This window comes from Varanus komodoensis, unplaced genomic scaffold, assembly GCF_004798865.1.
Source record: "Varanus komodoensis strain SLA01 unplaced genomic scaffold, ASM479886v1 scaffold26, whole genome shotgun sequence".
In the NCBI taxonomy this organism is placed as follows: Eukaryota; Metazoa; Chordata; class Lepidosauria; order Squamata; family Varanidae; genus Varanus; species Varanus komodoensis.
In genome coordinates this window covers 11,695,982-11,716,860 of record NW_025335684.1, presented here as the reverse complement: position 1 = coordinate 11,716,860, position 20,879 = coordinate 11,695,982, and the positions used below count along the sequence as shown (strand labels likewise).

At 44.0% G+C, this 20,879-nt stretch overlaps 1 protein-coding gene across 3 annotated transcripts in view; it reads left to right on the top strand.

Moving 5' to 3' along the window:
- CRAMP1 (cramped chromatin regulator homolog 1) overlaps positions 1–20,879 on the top strand; it is a 45,465-nt gene that overhangs the window by 2,248 nt on the left and 22,338 nt on the right. The window contains exons 1-10 of one of the 3 annotated variants that reach the window (XM_044433289.1): positions 25–108; positions 685–1,082; positions 9,528–9,721; positions 10,593–10,746; positions 11,990–12,073; positions 14,878–14,926; positions 17,001–17,086; positions 18,122–18,245; positions 18,974–19,055; positions 19,461–20,729. In XM_044433289.1, coding sequence (XP_044289224.1) covers positions 65–108; positions 685–1,082; positions 9,528–9,721; positions 10,593–10,746; positions 11,990–12,073; positions 14,878–14,926; positions 17,001–17,086; positions 18,122–18,245; positions 18,974–19,055; positions 19,461–20,729 — 2,484 coding nt within the window. In that variant the 5' untranslated portion in view covers positions 25–64. Of the gene's footprint in view, positions 1–24; positions 156–684; positions 1,083–9,527; positions 9,722–10,592; positions 10,747–11,989; positions 12,074–14,877; positions 14,927–17,000; positions 17,087–18,121; positions 18,246–18,973; positions 19,056–19,460; positions 20,730–20,879 lie in introns of those variants that run through there. The other 2 variants (XM_044433288.1, XM_044433290.1) reach the window with 2 other exon arrangements.

The following is a 20,879-nucleotide window of genomic DNA, read 5'->3' as shown; positions in this document are numbered from 1 at the left end:
GAGAGAGAGAGAGAGAGAGAGAGAGAGGAGGAGAAGCTGCCGCTTGCTTGCTGCATCTAGGAATATGAATTCCCCCCCCTCAGTAGGTCGGACCGCCTCGGCTCCATGGTGAGGAGAAAGAAGAGCCCCCCTGGCCCAGAGGACCCACACAATGGGTAGGATGGGGCGGGGGAGAGTCACTTTTAGGGGCCTCCGCTCGCTCGCTCTGCTGGCTTCTCCCCGCGAGGGTGGTTTTCTTCTGCTGCTCGTCGTCGTCGTCCTCCTCCTCCTCGCCTCTCCGCGGCTGTCGAGCGCTTTCCAAACGCCCGACTTTTGCCTCGGCGTTTTCCGGCCAGGGGCGCCCCGAATCCTCCCGCAGAAGGGGCCAGCGGCCGCCCGGCGGGGCCGGCTATCCTTTGGAGGGGTTTCTGGCCCGCTGCGCCCTTCTGCTTCCTTCGGCACAGGTTGCTGGGTCGGGACAAGCCGACGAAAGGGGATTTAGTAACAAACAACGGCGGCCATGTTGAGGCGAATTTCTGCAGCTAAACTTCTCCCCTCGGAAGGCAGGCTGTGTGGGGGGCGGCTTTTCCGTGCTTCGTGGCGGGGGTCCCTGAGCTGACTTTGTGCACCCCTCCCTCCCCACTTTGTCTGCTGCTTTCTTCTCCCCACCGCTCTTTCTACCAACCCTCCTCTTCCTCCTCGCAGGATGACAGTGAAGCTGGGCGACAGCAGCGGCACCAGCACCACCGCCCCGGAGGAAGGCTTGAGGAAGCTGGGCAAGCGAGCGGGTGAAGAGGAGCCCCTGGAAGAAGGGCCAGGCGACGGGGGACGAGTGCCAGTGCCGGGCGGCAGCACAAAGAAAGACCAGGCGATCATCCAGAGCAGCGACCCAGACGGGGGCCCCTCCTCGGCCTCCTCGGCTTTACCCCCGGCCCCCTCCTCGGTCCAGCCGGCCCACAGTCACGACCAGCATCATTTCCTTAGGTCCAGTGTCCGACCTCAGAGCAAGAGGCTAAGGAAGGATTCCCAGGCATCCTGTGCAGTCGGAGGAGGCAGCAGCAATGCTGCTGCTGCCGCCGCCGCCGCTGCTGCAAAAGGCAAAGGTACAGTATTGGTCATTTTGGCCGCTGGCCCATGCATGGACCCACACACACAGAAGGGGGTATGATCTGTGGGCCGAGGGATGCTCTCTAAGGCCCTGAGGGTTTTGTCCCTGTAAGTGTTGCTCTCTTTTTCGTCTTGTTCTTCCACCAGCCCCTCCTTTGCATTCAAAGGTTTATATTGCTTATCTCTTGTATGCGTGGTCTGCATGTGTGCATGCTAAATGAGAGCATTTTTATGGTTGGTGGTTATTATTAAAGGTGATCTTTAACTTCCTAAATGCAAGCTACTTTAAAGGCCTCAGTTAATCTTTTTGGTTTGGGCTAACAAATTGGAACTGAACAGGAGGTGTACGCACCTGACTTGTTGGCATAAAACATTCCTTGGTGTATTAATGTTGTTGTTATCCAACAATGGCTCTTGTTGAAACATTATTTGGGATGCTAATCATAATAAAAGATTGGCTGTTGATTAGGGCAGGTTGGAAGTGCCAACTGTGTAAGTATTTTGAACATTCTGCCTTGTGCTGTCGTGAACTGTTGGAAGTATCTTGAACCTTTCTGAGCTAGAATTAAGTTTTTACTTATATAGTAAAATTTTGGTTATTCTTTTAGAGTATGGATTGTTAAACAAATTCTTGTCCTTGAGTGTTTACAATAATTACTCATTGGCATATGACCTCCATGCTGAGCTCGTTAGGAGGCATTTCTAGATAATCCCCAGTATCAGTATTTGACTAGGCTATCGTTCTATAGTACTTCTGCTTATTGATTGTATCCCAGCATATATTTCATCAGTTACTTGCCTTTACAAGCAAACAGAAATGTATAAGACTTTTTAAAAAACGCTCATCACTGGGCCACTTTCTCCATTAAAAATATTCCCCCTTAATTCTTCCAATAAAGACCCTGAAGGATATATTTGTGATGAATAATGATAATACTACTGTGTAGCAGTGTAGCCGGCCAAAGCCAACCACCACCCATGCTGAAAGAGTTTTTGTCAATGAGAATTACAGAATCAAGATGCCTAAAAGTATTAAAAATCATCAATGACGTTGATGGGAAACCTGGTGTCAAATCAGATTTTCAGACTCTAGAGGATCAATCCCTGTGTTACCTCATTACATGATAACTTCTAATCTAGTTTACTAGAAATGTTGTACAGGTTAGTGCAGGCAAGATCTTAGATCCACCACCCTTAGTGAAGTGTAGATCATTAAAAAACCCATATATGTTGACTGGGACAACTCAGTAAGTGGTGCTGGAGGGACATTGGGTCAGCTACAGAATACAATTTTAGTGATTTGGTATATTTCACTATTTGTGCTGTTTTTTAAGCACATGTGTCCACATATTATAACTCCCATCACCTCAGTGAAATCTGGCTTCAGTCTGGCAGGCACTATGACTAGTTGCATCTCATAAGCTTATTCCCACCTGTGTTAAAAGAAACACCCAGTTTCCTGAGAACTAGATCTGCATTGGTTGCTTTGCTTTGAATTGAGACATATGATTTTTATTTGCGTGTTTTGATCTAATTGGTAAATGTATTTAATGGTGCAAGGGTTTGTTTAGATGTGAGGAGAGTCCTAAATTTCCCAGCCTGCTTCAGTGAGCATGGCAGGTTGAAAGGATGCTGGAAGTTGTATGGCTTCCTTTCTGACGAAACAAGGATAGAATTGTGCACTTAAGTGAGAATAAAAAAAACTGGGAGGATTCTACAATGTTTTGAGCTCTAATTTTTAATGATAGCTAGGAATTTAGGAAACTGCCTTATACTAGGCCCGGCTGTTTGTCCTTCTAGTTCAGCATTATCTCCTCTGACTGTGTGTTCCTGCATTCTGGGCAAAAGACTCTCATATCACTGCACATTTGATCCTTCTGGACATGCCAGAGAATGAACCTTGGAACTTCTACATCAAAGCATAAGCTCTGGTCCTTTACATGGATTTTTTAAATTGTATCGGGCACAATTTAACAAACACCTATTGCAGAAGCTATATTAAAAGGCACAGACATTCTATAAAAAGGTATCTGTAGCTGTGTGAATCTGGTAGTTGAAAAATGGATAGGATAGGCATACAGGGAGCTGAAGGCTTCAAATTGTGGAAGAGACACATAGCATTTTCAACTCCTTGCCTCTTCAGCAATGGCAAAAAAAACCTTCAAAATGTCTTCTTAAATATATGAATCTACTCATCAATTAAACTATGTTTATTATGATTTTAAATTGTTAACAGAGGAGCACACATTGGCCAATCTTTAACAACCAGTTCCATTTCAAGTATTAGATATGGCAAAATTGCAAGGTTATCTGTGGCACAGATGCTTTCAAACCAATGTGTCCTATTATTTCAATTTTTATTGTATACCTGACATCACCCCGATTTTTTAAAATTATTGTTGAAAGACACTACAATATACATTGAGATTTTACAATTTGATTAAATTATAGTATGAACTTCTGACAGATAAGAGTACCTTGTGAAAAACTACCAAAGAAATTTTATGTTGATCAGCTTGTCAATTCAGAACTGACCTTTTTCTTTCCCCAAAAGGTGTCCATTACTTACTTATTAACCTGTTATGATTTCTGATTTCCAACTTTTGCTTTGTTTGTGGTGTAGCTCACAGAATCATGCATGTTGTAGGCAAAATAGAACTGGATGGTATTTACCAGAATTCTTCAGAATCCTTGCTTTGCGCTTGTGTTTTGGTAGGAACACTCTTGTGTTGCATTAGCACCACAGAAGAATTGTTTGGGGAAAATCATCTCACGTGGTTCTTTAGGGAATGCTCCTTTCAAAACTCATGGAAATGCCTTTTGGGAATGTTCAAGAGAGGTATCAGGAGAGAAATTAACAACATGCTTGTTAACCCTACTATTTAATTTTAGATTGTTGCTAGTTATAGCCCATTGACTTGAGCTAGCTTCTGTCTTTGTACTGAACAACCGTGCAGTGATGTGCTTTTGTGATTTTACAGCTCAGTTCAGGCAACTTGCCTCATACTCAGGGTTTAAACATCCAAAATATCACCACTGTTCTGGTTTGGCAGCTCCTTCTTTGTATTTTCTTTAAGATTTTAGTGTGGGAATATTCTCTTTCAGTGGCTAAATATTTTATACACTTCACATATTCCCCCAGAGAAGCAGTGAAGCGGGTCAGACTGCACAATTACCCACAGTCATAGATTGTGTGTAAGTTGTTGTTGGACTATCGGTTGCTGTTGAAGTATAGTTGTGCTTTCTAAGTCCACTGTGCTAAAAAAACAAGGGCTTATTAACTATAAACAACACATGAAGAGAACCCATGCTTTGTTGGGTTGTAAACTGTCGATTGTTCATGTTGGTTAGTACAGCTGGGCTCAGACAATGCAACAGCCCACATTTCGATACCAATCCACAGTTCCTTGACAACACACACAAACCTTGTTGTGTTTTCTGAACGCAGCCAACGGGTAGGCTTGCACATCGCATTAGACCACCCTGTTTTGCTTTTGCCGTCTCCAGTTGGAAAGTTTTCCGTTCTTCCCCATACCTGCCCGCCTTTGTTTCTGATAACCGCTACCATTTCGGTGCCATGTGCATTTAGTGCCCTGCTGTCTTCATCTGCCTGAGTTGTTTCATTTGTTGAGGCTTTCTCTTCCCCACACTCCCTCTCTGATACAGTTTTCACTCCACACCAGCCCCTTGCTTTCTGATTCCTTGGCAGCAGTTACCCCTGTACTTCAGAGGACCTGCTTTCTTACCCTCCTCCAGCTTCAGATACAGAAGTTTAACACACAAAGGCTTACTCCACACACCCCCATCCTGCAGTCCAACTTCTTGAGCAGCATTTCTGTTGAAGCCTCCTTTTTCTGCTGCGTAACACCTGTAACTGTACCAACCCTCTTTTGCTCAAGAAGACCCAATACGTAACAACACCAAGGAAGATCTGTATTGAAAAGCAGTAGCTGTTGGTAGCATCTGTTGCCACTGTAAGAAATGAAATGAAGATGCCATGGGATGAATGAATGAATGGGGAGACTCATTTGGCCACCTTGGTAACTTGGAGTTGTCCTTAACAAGTATGTGTCTCCTTGACTTAAATGTTCTGTAGGGTGCAGCAAACAATACAAGGTCCAGAAGCGTGCAGAAGGAGTTTCACTGTGTCTTGGGTGTGTAGTACAGCCATGGTTGTACTTAAATTTCTGTCTGGCTGTTCAGTTTGACTGAAAGACAAAGTTGAAGAGCAAAGACCTAGTTTCTTGGAATGAGGGGGCATGCATGGAGATAATTTACTATATTATGGCAACCAGTGAAGAATTCGCCTGTGGCTAGCTTGTTTGCCGAAGTTCCAGAAGATAGCTGGGTCACAGTTTCTCCCTGAAAGGCCTGTGCAAACATCCATAAATCATTATTTAGAGCCCATAGGTGCTTGGAGGACCATGATAGGAAAGCATTAATGGCTGTAGACCTTCTCATGCCATCTTAGAAAAGCTAAAATGTGCATGGGCAAGGAAGTCAGGTCCCCCACTGCCTGAGAAATTCCAGTTCACAGAGCAACTATACAACAGAAACATAGAAACAGAGCGAGTTAGAAAGGGCCTCCTGGGCCATCTAGTCTGAACTCCGGCACCAGCCGGCTCCGCTCACGACTTGCCCACCATGTGGACGTCCAGCCTGTCCTTGAACACCCGCACCGATGGGGCCTCAGCCACCTCCCGTGGAAGCCCATTCCACACCCTCGGGGTCCTGACTGTCAGGAAGTGCTTCCTGGCATCCAGATTGAATCTTGGTTCCTTGAGCTTGGCTCCGTTGGAGTGCGTCCTGCCTTCCTCTGCAGGGGAGAACAGGTCTCTACCCATCTCCGTGGGACACCCCCTCACATACCTGTATGTCACCAACATATCCAACATTCTGAACAATCTTCCTCTCATCCCCCACCTATATGAGCTTGTTCAGAATGTACACTGTGTCTCTGAAGATTTTATATGCAGGTTGAAACCGCGTTTGTACAAGGTCAGCTGGAATCTGTTTTTACTGATACAGATTGCTGCATTACTGTGTCTGAATGGTGGATGGTAGGCCCAATTTCCTGTGCCATGATTTCATATGTGGCCAAGGACATGGAAAAATTGCCCTGGAAACCAGCATTGTTCCAAGTGTCCATATCCATTGATGTCCACATGGTTTTGGTGTGTGCAAGCAACTTGCATCAGATGGCACATTTGTCTTCAGTGAGTTCTTCCATCACAGGAGCAGCAAATCTTGTGTCATGGCCCACTTCCACAGAGGCAGGCATTTTCATATACTGCAGATCATTGTGCCTTCCCATACTAGCCTAAAAAAGCTTATATAAACCTGCTTTACCCCTTCACCACTTGCAATGTAAAGGTGCAGCAGAGCCATTAGGAAATACAGTCAGGTGTCATACAGAATCACTCTGGTCATCATGGTCATCGCTAAGAGCTTTTAGAACAGTGTCAGTCATAGCAGAAATGAGCGCTTTTTCTTCTATGACTCCCTTCAGATTAAAGGACAATGGTAGATGCAGCCACTGATTCAGCTGCTGAGAAAAGGAGAACTGAAGAAAAGGGGGTTGTTGAAGCAGAGTCAAAGACATGGGAAATCAGGACTTAATACTGAGTTGGCTACTTTGGGCCCTGTCAGGTGGGCTGGGGGTGCTAATATAATTAGTATAGTAAATCGAACAGCAAGGAATGTGGGGTGGTCTGGTGCAACCTGCAAACCACAGTCTCTGGCCTACGTAGCTTATAAGCTGCAGTAAACAGGTCTTGGTTGATAAACCAAGTTGGGCATTTGTTCTGCTACAAGTACCTGCGGAGGTTTAGCTGCCAGTTCTCAACAAGTCAGACTACCACTTCATCAAGAATGCAGTTATTGGGCATTGAACAAAGAGGTAGGCACAGGCAGGGAGATTGAAGGAATAGAAATGAATGTTTCTGACCACATGAGTAGTGATCCTGGTTCTTGTCCCCCTGTGCACACGCAGAACACAGCATTCCAGTCATACCACAATAGGTGTTAACACACCTTGGAGCCTAAGGCATTGGCAGGTAATCCTGAACTTGAAAGAAGTCACTATGTTTCCGCAGCACTACAGACATTCATGGCTCCAGAAATGGAAGTGAACCATCACAAGAACCCATTTGGTGATCTGCATGCTGATAGAATGCCTAGGGCACAATGGTGTAGCATTTTGCAGCCTTCAACTGCCCTTGAAAGCACAGCTGGTAAAACAACTGTTAATTTTTATCAAAATACAGATTGAAGGGGGAAAGGCGAATGTTACGTCCTTGGGGAAAGAAGTGTGATAGGCTTAAGAGAGTTTCTGAGCTTTGCATGTTTTGTATTATGATTTTCCTCTTCCGTCTAAACCTCAGCTGAAGATTCTGTTTGGCCATGAGTACTCCACAAATATTGCTCTGATGCTGGGCATCCTTCTGCCAGCTCTTCCAGTGGGGCAGCTGCTTTCTCTGTGCTACAGGGTCAGGGCAACCAGTGGATCCAGTGTAGAGCTCATTGGAAAGTCAAGTGGGCCAGGGCCCTATTCACATGGAAGAGGAACAGGATTACGGAGGTGAAGAAACAGCTGCACTGGCATTTACAGAGCTTGTGCCTGGTGGCCTTTCACTCCCGCTTGCAAAGCTACAGTCACGTTTCAAAGCCTCTCAGCCGTCACTCATTCCTGCATTGCATGATCAAAGGTGAAGTGCCATGACTTTGCCCACTGATATACTCATACTCTTGCCTGTTGTCTAAGTCAATCGGATAGCCAGAAGATGCTTGCTGACCCTTATGTTCCCGCACATGAATTAATTACTCAATCAGCTTATTTATTTCTTTGAAAAAACATGTCAGTAATGCTAACCAAGCCCCTTGTCAGTCACACCAAGTGGGCTTTATGCTAGTTGGGGATGTGTACCACACCACTGGTTAGTAACAGCTCCTGCTCTATTGGTTCTCTCTGGGCTCTTCGGCTACCAGTCTTCATTGTTCTACTGACTCCTCAGACTGCACTTTCTTTAGGTACTGCAGTACTTTCAGCCCTTTCCTCTTCCCTCCTGCCTCTTCTCTGGGAGAGTTAGTAAAGGAGGAGTAGCTGGGCTCTGTAAAGAGGTATACCAAGTTGAGGACTGTAGGCAGTCAGGAAGAAGTGCCCCCTTCAAGACTGTTTCCCAGCTCTTCAGTAGTTCTCTGGGACTGAGTGAATGCATCATAAGCACTGTGAAAATGGCAGTTTTTATCTGTAAAAGGTATCACACTCATTTCCTTTTGAGTGCGCAGATTTTTGGTCTCCATCTTAACAGTTTATGGAGTGGAATTACTCCGTAATTCTGAACAAGCAGTGACGTGAAGCAATCTATCTTGGATGGTACCACTGCAAATGTTCACCAAGATGCTTGCTAACTGTTTAGCACCAAGAGCGCTGGAAGATGGAAAGCTGTATCCATTTATTGCAAGACTTTAATATTTGTTTAACTGTTTTGGACACCAAACAGTAGGCCTATCTTATCTTAACAGTTGTGAGTGGGCCAGTCAGCTGCAGTGATTCAAGAGATTCTTCATACCCTATGGCCTCCATGTGGAGGCTGTCAAAAATATGTGGGTGGCAAGCTCTTCCAAGCTGCTGGAACACTTGGGAACATGGATCAACCTACATGTATGACCCTCCCTCCCAGCTCGACATGACATTGGCATCATGGGTGTGGAGAACCTTCATGCACTTAAGTATTGGGCACCCGAAAATAAGATCGCTAGCAGAAGTGGGCAGGTTTCTTTCCAAGGGTCACAGACCCATTTGACACCAAATCTTGTTCATTTTGCACACTTGGGCAATGTCAAAAGGCAGTATTTTGTAATTTTGCAGCCATTCTGTCATTCAAAAGTTTTACATGTGAAACTTGTTAGCATGTTTCTCTCTAGATTCTGTCTCTGCTTTAAGGAATTGAGTATTTTCAAGGGCTGTGAAGTGGTACAATGGAAACAAACCATCTATTTCAAATAGAGAATTCAAAGTGGTAGAAATAATTGTGTATTATAATCAAATCAAGATTAAAAAGCAGTTCTTTGAGATAGAACTGGTAGTTTAAAATGTGGCATCAGCTGAGAATAGTTTTAACCTGACGCCCAGTTTCATTTCAGCCTGACGTTCTGTTTTGTTTTCCCATCTCATGAACCACATATCAATTTTCCGGAACTAATTTGTAATATCATTTGGAATCCCCCTTCTTTAGCTGTTGGTGATAGAAAATTCAGGAACTCAAGCACTGTACTTAGTGGGTAAATGACTATCCTGCTTTCTAAACATCAGATCCTCAAGGAAGTTTGAGAAGCATTTATATTGCTAAGGTTTTTGAGTACCTCCTGTGAACAAAACTTGGCTATGAATAGAGAATTTCGTATTGGAAAATATGTAGTGGTGGTCTTGTTTCCTAAAGGTGCAGATAATGGTGGAGCCTCCTCTGTCACTTCATCAGGAATCCCTCCCAGCACCCCAGCTGGCAGTTCAAAAACTGCTACAAGAAACCTGGGCTCCTCAGCTGGAGAAAAGGAAGAAGGCAAGAAAGTTAGACGTCAGTGGGAATCATGGAGCACAGAGGACAAGAATACCTTCTTTGAGGGCCTGTATGAGGTGGGTGTGTCCAGCAGCTTTCAATCTCCATATACTCCTGTGTTCCAGAGATGGGTACTTGCTATATTTTCGGCTTAAGGTGTCTAATTCTGTTAGATAGTTGAATATTATAAGTAGTAAACAAATGCACTTGATTTGTTTTTTAGCTAAATTATTTGCAACGTACACGTTTAACTCTCTGCTCCTGCCCCAACTCCTTCAAGTATATTGTGCAGCAGATGGACTGTAATTCACAAGTGGTTGTTTTAGGGTTATTTGCGGTGTGCTGCCTTGTACCTCCAGAGATCTCTACTAGAGCCTAATCTGCCTAATCCTGCATATTGGGGGTGGCATTCATTAGGACCGGAGTGGGAAGCAGCGGGGCAGGGGGCGGAAATGGTTGGGCAGTGGTGGCAGTTCTAGCACTACAGGACTCTGAAATGGCCAAACGTCACTACTTTAGGCCCTTGCACTGCCCTGTAGCTGATACAGGTCTAGATTTAGCATGCAAACAAGCTAAATTTAACCCTTGCAAACCTCCAGTTTTTAGGGGTTCTTAAAAATTCTGGGCACAGGGATACTGCAAGGAGGAGGTGGCCCGAGGCTCAAAAATGTACCCTGGACCTTCTGTAGCTGCCTACCCCTGCATTTTGGTGTGAGTCTTGGAGATTTTGCATACATACTCACTTTTTATAGCCCCTGCCGAATTCATAGTACCTTAACAGTGATTTGTAGTAAGCCAGACCCTCTAGCCTTCAATACCTTCTGGGAAAAGGTTTTGCCCAAGTGTATGAACGGCCAAGCCCTCTAGAAGAAGGCTTCCTGCTGCTCACTCCTCATATCTCTGATCCAGTGTTCTTTTTCAGTTTGTGTGGTACATTTGCTTTTTCAGCATGGGAAGGACTTTGAAGCAATTCAAAACAACATTGCCCTGAAGTATAAGAAGAAAAGCAAGCCAGCAAGCATGGTGAAGAACAAGGAGCAGGTTCGGCATTTCTACTATCGCACCTGGCACAAGATTTCCAAGTACATTGACTTTGATAATGGTGAGCATACTATGGCTGGTGTAACTAGGCTGCAGCATAATATCCACTGACATACAGCCTGTGGAATTGAAAAAGGAATCATCTCAAGGCATGTCCTGGAGCATGGTCCTCATGCTGAAGTTAAGCAGTGCTTGCTGGGGAGACCGTCTGGAAATCCATTTTCCGAGATAGAAGAAAGGCAGGCTATAAATGTAATAACAACATTAAAGTGTTTGCATGGGGGGGGGGGGTTCTGCACTGAGTCACTGTGCCTGAGGATTGTGAGACGTGTGGCACCTTCGTGTAGCCACACTGAGCAACATGTGGCGGACGAGGATGCATAGCAGTGCCACGCAGCATAGTACTCTGTTTCCTTGAGTTTTGCTTGCCACATTGCCAGTCTGACACTTCAGTGAAGAACTGGCAATCGGGAATCAGGCATACCCTAACCCCACATGCCCTCCAGATGTTTTGGACTGCAGCTGCCACGATTCCTGACCATTGGCCGCACTGGCTGAAACTGATGGGAGTTGTCCATCTGAAAGTATCGGATTGGAGATGGCTGCCTTAAACTAAGTAGGCCAATGTACAGTTAGATAATTCTTAGTGTAATGTTTAAATGGTTGTATACTGCCCTGGCATCCTTTCAGTAATGTGCAGTGAAGTATTTTAACGAAAATAAATAATCGATATTGCCCTATTCTCTATGTAGATATAAAAAACAAAACCTTCAGTTAGCAGAAGCATCATTAAAACGAATTGTTCTGAAATGCAATAGCAGAGAAGGGTTGGCAGACCTGAACTGGGGAATGTCTTCCGAAAGCCTTGACCTAAGTTCATTCATAGATTGATCCTTAAGTTGCTTCACAGGGCCTGGAATATAGAGACTTGGCCTCTAAATACTGAATCCATCCTTGAACACAAACCATGAGGTCCAAGGAGCACAGGGGCGCAGGAGAGTTCTGTGTGAGAAAATCAGTATTTGCATCAAGAATATTTTGGAAGCATTCTCTCCTGTGACTTCCAGTGTAAAACAGGGTACTGGAAATATATTGGCTTTTCAGATTACAGCATATGTTTTATTAACTGCAGGAAGATCTTGTGTCTTGCCAATTACATTTAAATCAGAGTTGATATTTATTTCATGTTTTCCAAGAATTATTAAATAAGGGTGTGTTCTGCATTTACTGGCTTAATCATACTGTATGGGAATACTGTTTCTCTTTTCCCTTAACACCTGTGGTTTTCTTTCTTTTCTTTGCAGTGTTTTCTCAAGGGCTGAAAAAATCCTCCCTGGAGCTGTATGGCTTAATTTGTTATGGGGAACTAAGAAAGAAGATTGGGGGCTGTAAGTATACAGTATTTCAGTGCCATGAAATCAAAACTGCTGGACTTTCTCTGTGTTGTTACAGAAAACCACTTTTACATTCTCACAAGATGTTTCCAGTGCCCCTTTATTTTGCAGTACAGCTTTCTTCAAGTAGCTTTCTATAGGTGAGGGTTTTGGAGGGGGGGTTGGTCGCTCGCTCGCTCGCTCTGTGTGTGTGTGTGCGTTTTGCTTCATATGAGAGAAATTTTCAAATGTAATCTGTAGTTTATTCTTTCATGCAGAGCATGATACAATCAAATAGAAAATAAGCAAGGAAGCATCTGTTATTTTGTGGGTGTAATTCACATACAGTGAGAAATCTACTTGTACTTCATAAATGTCATGTATATACGATATGTCCACTCTGCAAAATAAGAAACTGGGTATTTGTCTTCAGATTTAGTTTATAAAAAATAAAATGTACTCCACCTATCTAATTTTTTAACTCTGTCAACACCAGACTTTTGTTTGTCTGGTCTGAACGAATGCCTTTCATTTGATTTGATTTTTTCTTCTTCTCTGCATTCTAGCCACAATTAGCTGTCATGTTGTGACAGCCAAAGTCACTTCTTGTTAATGGCAGGTTCATATGAATGTCCATTTGAGAAAATTCTCTGTGCATGGAAGGAAGATTACTACATTATTTCATGCAATGTTTTATTGTACGTTCTGTGACATATCACAGCAGGATATTTATATTTGCACACTGGACACTTTCCTTGATCTAGCTGTCAATTTTTATTTCATTGCATTGATAACAACCTTTCTTCCAGGAAGCTCACACTGGCATATGCTTTTTTGTTCCAGTGTGCCTTTTTATCCTTTCAGCAATTTTGTCAGGTAGGTTAGGCTGAGACATAGTGACAATGTTTATACTGAGTTGGAATTGAACCTGGGTCTTTCAGATTTTAGTCTGAGCCACAGTACCAGCTAACTGTTGCCCTACATCCTCTTGTGGATTCAGTCGCAGAAAGACAAAGCTGGGCTGTCCCACCTTTCCATCCAGATTATCCAAAGGATTTTCACAAGCTCCATGTAGTGGTAAAATATGTGCATTCTCTCCAACAAAATATAGCTTCTCTCTGGCATACACACATAGTTTTAGGCAAATTTACTTAGGGACTTTTGAATTCCAATTGCCCTTCTTTTGCTAAACCTACCTTAGCAAAGATTGTGTCTCAGTTGACACAATCAAAACAAACCACTGTGTCTTAATTTGATCCCTGGTGTATACCCAGTACCAGTTTCCTGATTACTGTTACCTAGCTGTTACTTGTCTCATTGTCCAAACCCAGGCAGGATGGCTTACTGTGTGGAAACAATCCTCAAACGACTGATGGTCTCTTGTAGAGTTATTTAAGACTTGTTTCCTCAACAAGCAAGTATGACATCCAGGATTGGTTAATAAGAATACCTGTACCTGGATGGGTAATTATGGAAATGGTGCCAAATATGTTCCAAGGATTAAACAATCCATGATGGTATCTTTTATTTAGTTAGCTATTATATCCGATTTGTAAGCCATCCTGAGATGCCATGCATAAGGGACGGCATATAAATGTTATAAATAAATAAAATATCTCACCGTTTTTCCTTCCAAGAAACTCAAGGCAGCTTACATAATTCTTCTCCCAGTCTTCACAAGAATCCTGTTGAGCTGGGAGTCTGATTAGCCCAAGTCACCCAGTGAGCTCCATGGCTAAGATTGCCTGGATCCCAGTCCTGTACCCTGTGAAGGAACATGAGTGAAACATAACAAGCCAGTATCTTTCTGCATTGCTGGGGAAATAGGAATTCCCTGCCAAATCGCCATGTTGAGTGTACATTTGCAGGCAGACTATCCTGCATCAAGGCATGTGGAGGGCTGTGAGCCTTCCACAATACTGTGCTGCCTTGGTAACAGAGATCCGTATGTGACATTCAAGATCTTTTTGCTAATGCCATAACAGCATATTTACAGTGGGAAATCTTGAGCATTACAATGGAGATAAAGTTCAGTCTTTTAATCTACAAATTGAAATGTGATTTAATGTATTGAGCTGGATTGTCTTACACATGGACCTGACACATTGGAGAGATTGCTGGGTCCATATGGTGGCAGTGCCAGCCCCTTTATCACACGGCCTCCCTTTTATTTCTTTCTTATTTGTGTACATCTCATCCCACCACTGCCTATTAATCATCACACCATCTTTCAAAAACCCTTCCTCCTTCCATCCTTCCTTCCTTCTAGAATGGACATATTTCAGGTATTTATAGGGAGATTAATTCTTTCTTATTTCTTTAGTCAGAGTGTGTCTCAGATGGGGTATTTGAGGACCTGTCTGCTAGGGTAGGCATATCATGCATGTGGTTAATTGGTTTTTATGTGTGCGTTTGCTAGATTAACTTCATAAAATTCTCATTATAGGATGTTAATCAAAATGATCTACTTATAAGAAACTGTAAACATGAGAACATAAGAAGAGCCCTGCTGGATCAGATTAACTTCCATCTAGTCCAAAATTCTGTTCTCGTAGTTGCTGCCCCTGGGATATCCATGAGCTGCACACAAACACAAACAGCACAAGTGCAACCTAAGCAACTAGTATATGCAGGCATCCTGTCCCTGGCACTGTAGGTAACATATAACCATCTGGACTTACTAGTCAATGATCCTTCGTGAAATTGTCCAAGCCCCATTTAAAGCTAACCACATTAAGGTCCATATGCTGGTGGTTTCTTGTCCTGCCAGGTGTTATTTCTAAAATACTGTCTGTTTTGTTTTTCTCTTTTAATTAAAGGCATGGATGACAAAAATGCAGCAAAACTTAATGAGCTTATCCAGGTTGGGTACGTATTTTTCTTTGAACACAAAATAGATCATTGATTGTTGTGCCTTCCAGAGCGCTAAGGAAATGCTTTTATAAAGCAACTAAACAGTGTAATCCATAATTCAAAATAAGTGTGGGGAACGCATGCCCCCTACCGCCCTCTGTGGTTTCTACCACACCGAAGATAAAGAGACATAGAGATTTGCCATCAGAGTATAAACAGCTTTAAAACAAGCTAAATGTGTCTGTCTAAGCCTTTGTAGCAGTTTGCTCCTTTTTTCTTTTCTTTTTTTCTGCCACTAGCTGAAACAGAAATGCAACCCACAGGTGCTCCAGGTCAGCTTCCAGTCCACTTGAAATTGTCCTTCCCTAATTTAGAGCAAAGACTTTGGACTTTGACTGTTGTTTTAAAAAATGCAGGCTTTCACTCCAAGCAGGGAAAGAGGAATAGCTCCTAAGCAATCACATTGTCTCAAGAATGAAACGCCACACTATTGAAGAACAGTATAGAGCTTGCAGGTGCCACATGGCTGGTTCTGTACAACTGCAGTGAGCAAATCGTCCTCACATCCTCAGATGTGATATGAAGGTCACCTTCTATTTCTGCTGCTCACTATATTGCAACATGGTTCTGCATATCCTTCGAGATTGTGCTTTGTACTTATTGCAGCCACTGAGTTAATATACATTGGCCCCTTTTCATCATTTCCAGTTTTTTAATCTCCCTTTTTTCCCTTCCTTCCTTATAAGGCAAGTTAATAGGGCATTCATTAGAGTTTGTGATTGCACCTGGTTTAGCCAGCGGTGTGAGATGTGGAGTCATTTGTTGCAAAATGGGGTCTTCTGAGAGCCCCTCTGTGGATGTTGGCTACTGGTTCACAACATGTTCCAGAATGCTGATTTAATTCAAACATTATGCACAGGCACTTTTAGCCTGCCTGAAATAAATTCCTCTTCATGGTAATAAACTCCGTCAAAGTGCGTATACATAGTTGGCAGAAGGTTCACATAGAACAGGGTTTGGATTGCTTGGGAGCTGTTTAAATCCCTTGAGAAAATGCCATGCACAACCAGAAGTGCAAGCTAAGAATAGTCCTGCTGGGTCTGCCTCAAGATCTAGTGCAGGAGTGGGCCGTGTGTGGCCTCCTTTTGAGCCTTGGTTTACGGCTCCCATCAACCCTCACCGCTGGCTGGATCAGACACGGGTTGTAGACCACACGTTGCCTTCCCCGGTCTGTCTTCTCCAGCATTCTTTTTCGAGGAGTGGCCAGCCAGATTCTTGTGAAAGCCTGCCAGCTGGACACAAAGGCAACAGCCCTCCCCTATTTGGCCCCAGTAAGTGATGTTTTAAGCCTCTGAAACTATGAACACGGAGGTTCCATTTTTCTGTCATGGTTAGGCTGGACTGAATTTGTAAGAGACGGGGAGAACATTGCTGTCACTTTTCTGTGCCATGAATTTACTACCTGCACGGATGGTGGTTTCATGAATCTAGCATGTGGGCTGCTACAGGATCCACACAGCAGATGTCATGTGGGTTTTAGGGCTGCAGCGTGCTGAATCAGAAGAATGCGTGCTTATTGTCAGTGACAATACGGAGAAAATCACTGAGCACCGTGGGCATTGTACCATGGAGTATTTATGTATTTATTTATTTATTTCATTTTAAATATTTAAACCCCGCCCTACATGCAAAAGCGTCTCAGGGCAGCTTACAAAAATCAAAGCAAACAATCCGACAAACTAACAATAATTAAATAAATAGTTGACTATGCACATGAAGCCAATAACATTTCACAAATGAAGGAAAATCGAAACAAAATCAAAAACAGAAGCAGAATCAAAAAGCAACTGTGAATTTAAAACCTGATTAAAATTCCTAACATTTAAAATGGAGGGCAAATAAAAGAATATTTTTACCTGGTGCCGAAAAGAATATCAAGTAGGCTCCAGGTGAACCTCTCTGGGAAGCACATTCCATAGTTGTGGTATCACATACAACAGCAGCCTATATAACGTGGGGATTTGCGTACTTCAGAAAGTTGCTGTGTTGCTTGTGCCTTCAGTTGTCCCACTCTTGTTGACATTTCTAGGGCTACAACTGTCCGCTACAAAGGGAGGAATCTTCGCATCAAAGCACCAATGTGCAGGGCGCTTAAAAAACTCTGTGATCCAGACGGTATGTAAGAGACCTCAGGAGGGAAAGGAGGTTGGGACAAATTTTCAGGAAAGACCCTGAAAATCTCTGGGTCACGTCACATAACCAAAGAGTACGATGAGGTTGTGGCCTAAGGGAAACCAGGCCCAGTTTGGCATGTGCTGAAATAGTCATGTGGTCACTTGAGTTATTAGCTGAATGAGTATCCCTTATTTTTAAGCACTTCGAATTTGCCAGATTGAAAGGTGATGCAAAAATTAAGCAGGCTTTGAGTTTGTTGTGGAACCCTGTTACCTTATTTTTCTTTAGCACTGATCTGTTTGCCTACCCACAGCCTGTGTTCCTTAGCATTCCAGCTTTCATATGTCCTCAGGGACAACATAATTTGTCTGCTTCTTCCACTTTTAAAGCACCTGCATGTAGCCACAGACGCGCGCACAGAATTTGTAGTGTTGCTGGCAGGCAGTCTGCTGTCGTCCCTGCTCTTGTACTGTATGCACTATTCTTAAAATACTCTGCACCAGTACTCTAGTTGGGGATAACTGTTTTGTCCTTGTGTTTACATTTTCTCAGACCATAAGCATTTCTTAAAGTGTTAATCCCCGTAGATGTTTCTCCTCTTTCACTGCTTCCAGCTCAATAATTTTACATCCCCAGCCAAGCAAACTGGCACATTTGCAGTTAGCACAACCATTCCCCCTTGTTCTGCCACCTTGCCATTTTAGTAGGGCTCCTCTGCCTGCCTCTCCTTACACTCTAGAAGGGCATCAGACTCTCTTCTTAGCCCTCAGTTTTTGATGTATACAGTGTATGGTGATGGCCTAGGAAACTTTGAATTTTTACTGGCACCCTCAAGGTTGAATTGTTTGTACCAATAGAAACCACCACCTCAGCCTGCTTGGCTTGTTCTCAGTGCATCAAGGAGAGTTTCAACAACCCAAGATACCACATTCTTGAAACTTAATTTCTCCCCACCTTTAGTTCCATTTATGAAAAAAAATGTGCTGCATTGTTACCACAGCTTTACTTAAGGCATTTTTCTTGCTTTTTCCTCAGGCATTAGTGATGAGGAGGATCAGAAGCCAGTGCGTCTTCCGCTGAAGGTCCCTGTGGAGCTGCAACCACGGAATAATCATGCATGGGCCCGTGTGCAGAGCCTGGCCCAGAATCCACGTCTCAGGTACCCTAGAGCAGGAGACTTAGTATGGATGAGTGGATGTGAATCTGGAACTAAAAGTTGGTTTCTTGATTGCGGATAATACTACAAGGAGTCATCAGTATGATTAAGAGAAGAACTAGGATTGTATGGGACTGTGTGAACTATTCTGGTCTCTGCTAATAGACCATTTCTGATTATTCACTCTCCTTCCAGAAGGGCCAGAATCCAAGTGACCACATGTTCTGAGTCCCTGTGACAGCATCCTCATCTTCATTAATACTAACTGTATATATTTTTTCCTCTCACCAGTGAATTAGAAATTAGAGGGGTTCACTCCCTGATTTTGTGTGCATTTTCATGTGTAACAGAAAAAGATGGAATTACATTTCGTATGCCAGGAGGGCATAACCTGCTGCCTAGGAACTGCCTACTTCCCTCATGGGTTGCCAGCATTGCCTTCCCCTCCACCGCCTGCACTTGCTGCTCCCTCCTCTGGAGAGTCTCATATACTCTATGAGACTATACTCTATATAGTATACTCTATATACTCATATACTCCCACTCTCACATACCGCTGGGGTGTCTGTCTGCGCGTGCGCCAGAGTGCTTAGACGTGGCCCCTGACTTCCAGGCTTCAGGGCTGAGGAGATTATGTGCCCCTGGTTTATTCTATGACTGGTGTAATACAGTATTACTGTGCTACCATTTGCTGACTCCACTACTGTATTCTTTCCTACATGGCTTTCCAGAATGATTGTGGAGCTGCATCGTAAGGTATCTAGCCTCATTGAGTTCCTGAAACAGAAGTGGGCTCTCCATGAAGTGCGTATTGTATCCTTTTTTTCCTTGCTCAGAAGTTTGTCTCCATTCAACGTTTTTCTTGTATGTTCTTGGATAGAATCTTCACGGAACTGGCCCTGAAGTTCTTGAAGCCAGTAGCATTGATTTTATCCTTTTTAGTTATTCATTCATTTATTTAATTGATTTATATGCTGCCCAATTAGCCATAGGCTCACTGAATGACTTACAATCAAAGAATAAAATACCAACCATACAATAAAATAATATCAGTAAAATTTATCCTCCCCACCCCTGTTTAGCACATGTAGTGTGTCAGTCAAATGCCATTTAATAGCTACAGATTTGCTTTCCTTGACTGGGGGCAGTTAGGGGGATTATAAAGAGGCTTTATCTCCTTTTGAAATCATGCTGTAATCCTTAATGTCCCACATTTAGCGTAAAACACTAGCAGAAAGGCAACTACAAGATGCCAGGAATTCTGATGCAAGTGGCAGCTATTCTGAGGAAAAAGTGATGCTTCATCTCTTCCCAGGGGAGAACTGTACACTGACACCTCTGCCTGGCGTTGCCAGGGTTGTCCACTCCAAAGCTTTCTGTACAGTGCATTGGCAGGAATCTGGCAGGTGCAAGCAGAATACGAAGGACTCTCATTTACTGCCACCTGCCCAAATCCTGGGCATACAGAGTGGCCAGGGGACAGCCAGAGGACAGGTGAAATACCCTCGGGGAACAGAAGTCAGGAGTGGGACCCGGGCAGAGAGCACTACAGAAGCAAACAGGAACACTCAGTCCACACTTGATGCAACTGCAAACACTGAGGACTGCTCCCCAGAGGCTGGGCTTGTGGAAGGAGCATTGCCAAGTCTTAGCATTGTGCACAGTCTTGATAAACCCCCTTCTGGGCTTCAGGACCCAGGTGGGAGTCTGGAGAAGCCAACTCTCACAGCCTGTGGTGCTGAGGGGAGGGACGCTCCGGCCATCGCCCCAGCGACTGGGACCTCTTCCAGCAGCGCAAACTGTGACTGTGGCAGCATCCCCCCTGATTTGGAGGAACTCTCCTTGCTTGACCCATTTCCTCGGTACATGAAGTCCTGCCAGGACCTCATTGTCCCAGAGAAGTGTCTCTGTGTAGACAGGCCAAACGGGAAAGCTTTTGCCTTGCCGGAGAGCTCCCCTCCCAGGAAGCTTTTGCCTGGTGGCACAGAGGCGGATCTCCTCAGTCCCACATGGCTGGCAAGAGGTGAAGCATTGCCTGGCTGTGGCCCATCCGGATCTGAAACTCAGGCCCTCCATTGCTGTGGACCACCGACAGAATCCTACACAAAGGAGCTATCTGATTCAGCCATGGAGGACTCTCAGGAGAAGCTCAACACCTCACTGCCGCCACCGCAGCCACCTCAGGGACAGTTGGTCACAAAGTCTCTCAAGGATGACCCAAGCCGCCTTGTGCAGCAGGTCAGAGAGGAGGGATGGAGCCTGCGGACCTCCGAGAGCCTTACTTTGGCTGAAGTCTACCTCATGATGGGCAAGCCGAACAAGTTGCAGCTAGAGTATGACTGGCTGGCTGTCTTGGAGCCGGAAACCCAGGATAGTGGAGAGCAGATGCCTGAATCGAAATCTGTTTCTCCGTCAGCTGCCTGTCACAAGCAGAGACTCCTCAACTGCCTCTTAAAACTCATTTCCACTGAAGTGAACCCCAAACCAGTAAGTATAATTTGGATTCATGTTCAGAGCTATTGCCCTCCAGCTGAATACTATATGTATGTATGTTTAAATCCAGAGAAAAGTCTTTTTATTTTATTTTTAGCCAAATGCTCCTTTTCCATCTTGCCCAACTATCCAGAGCTATTGCAG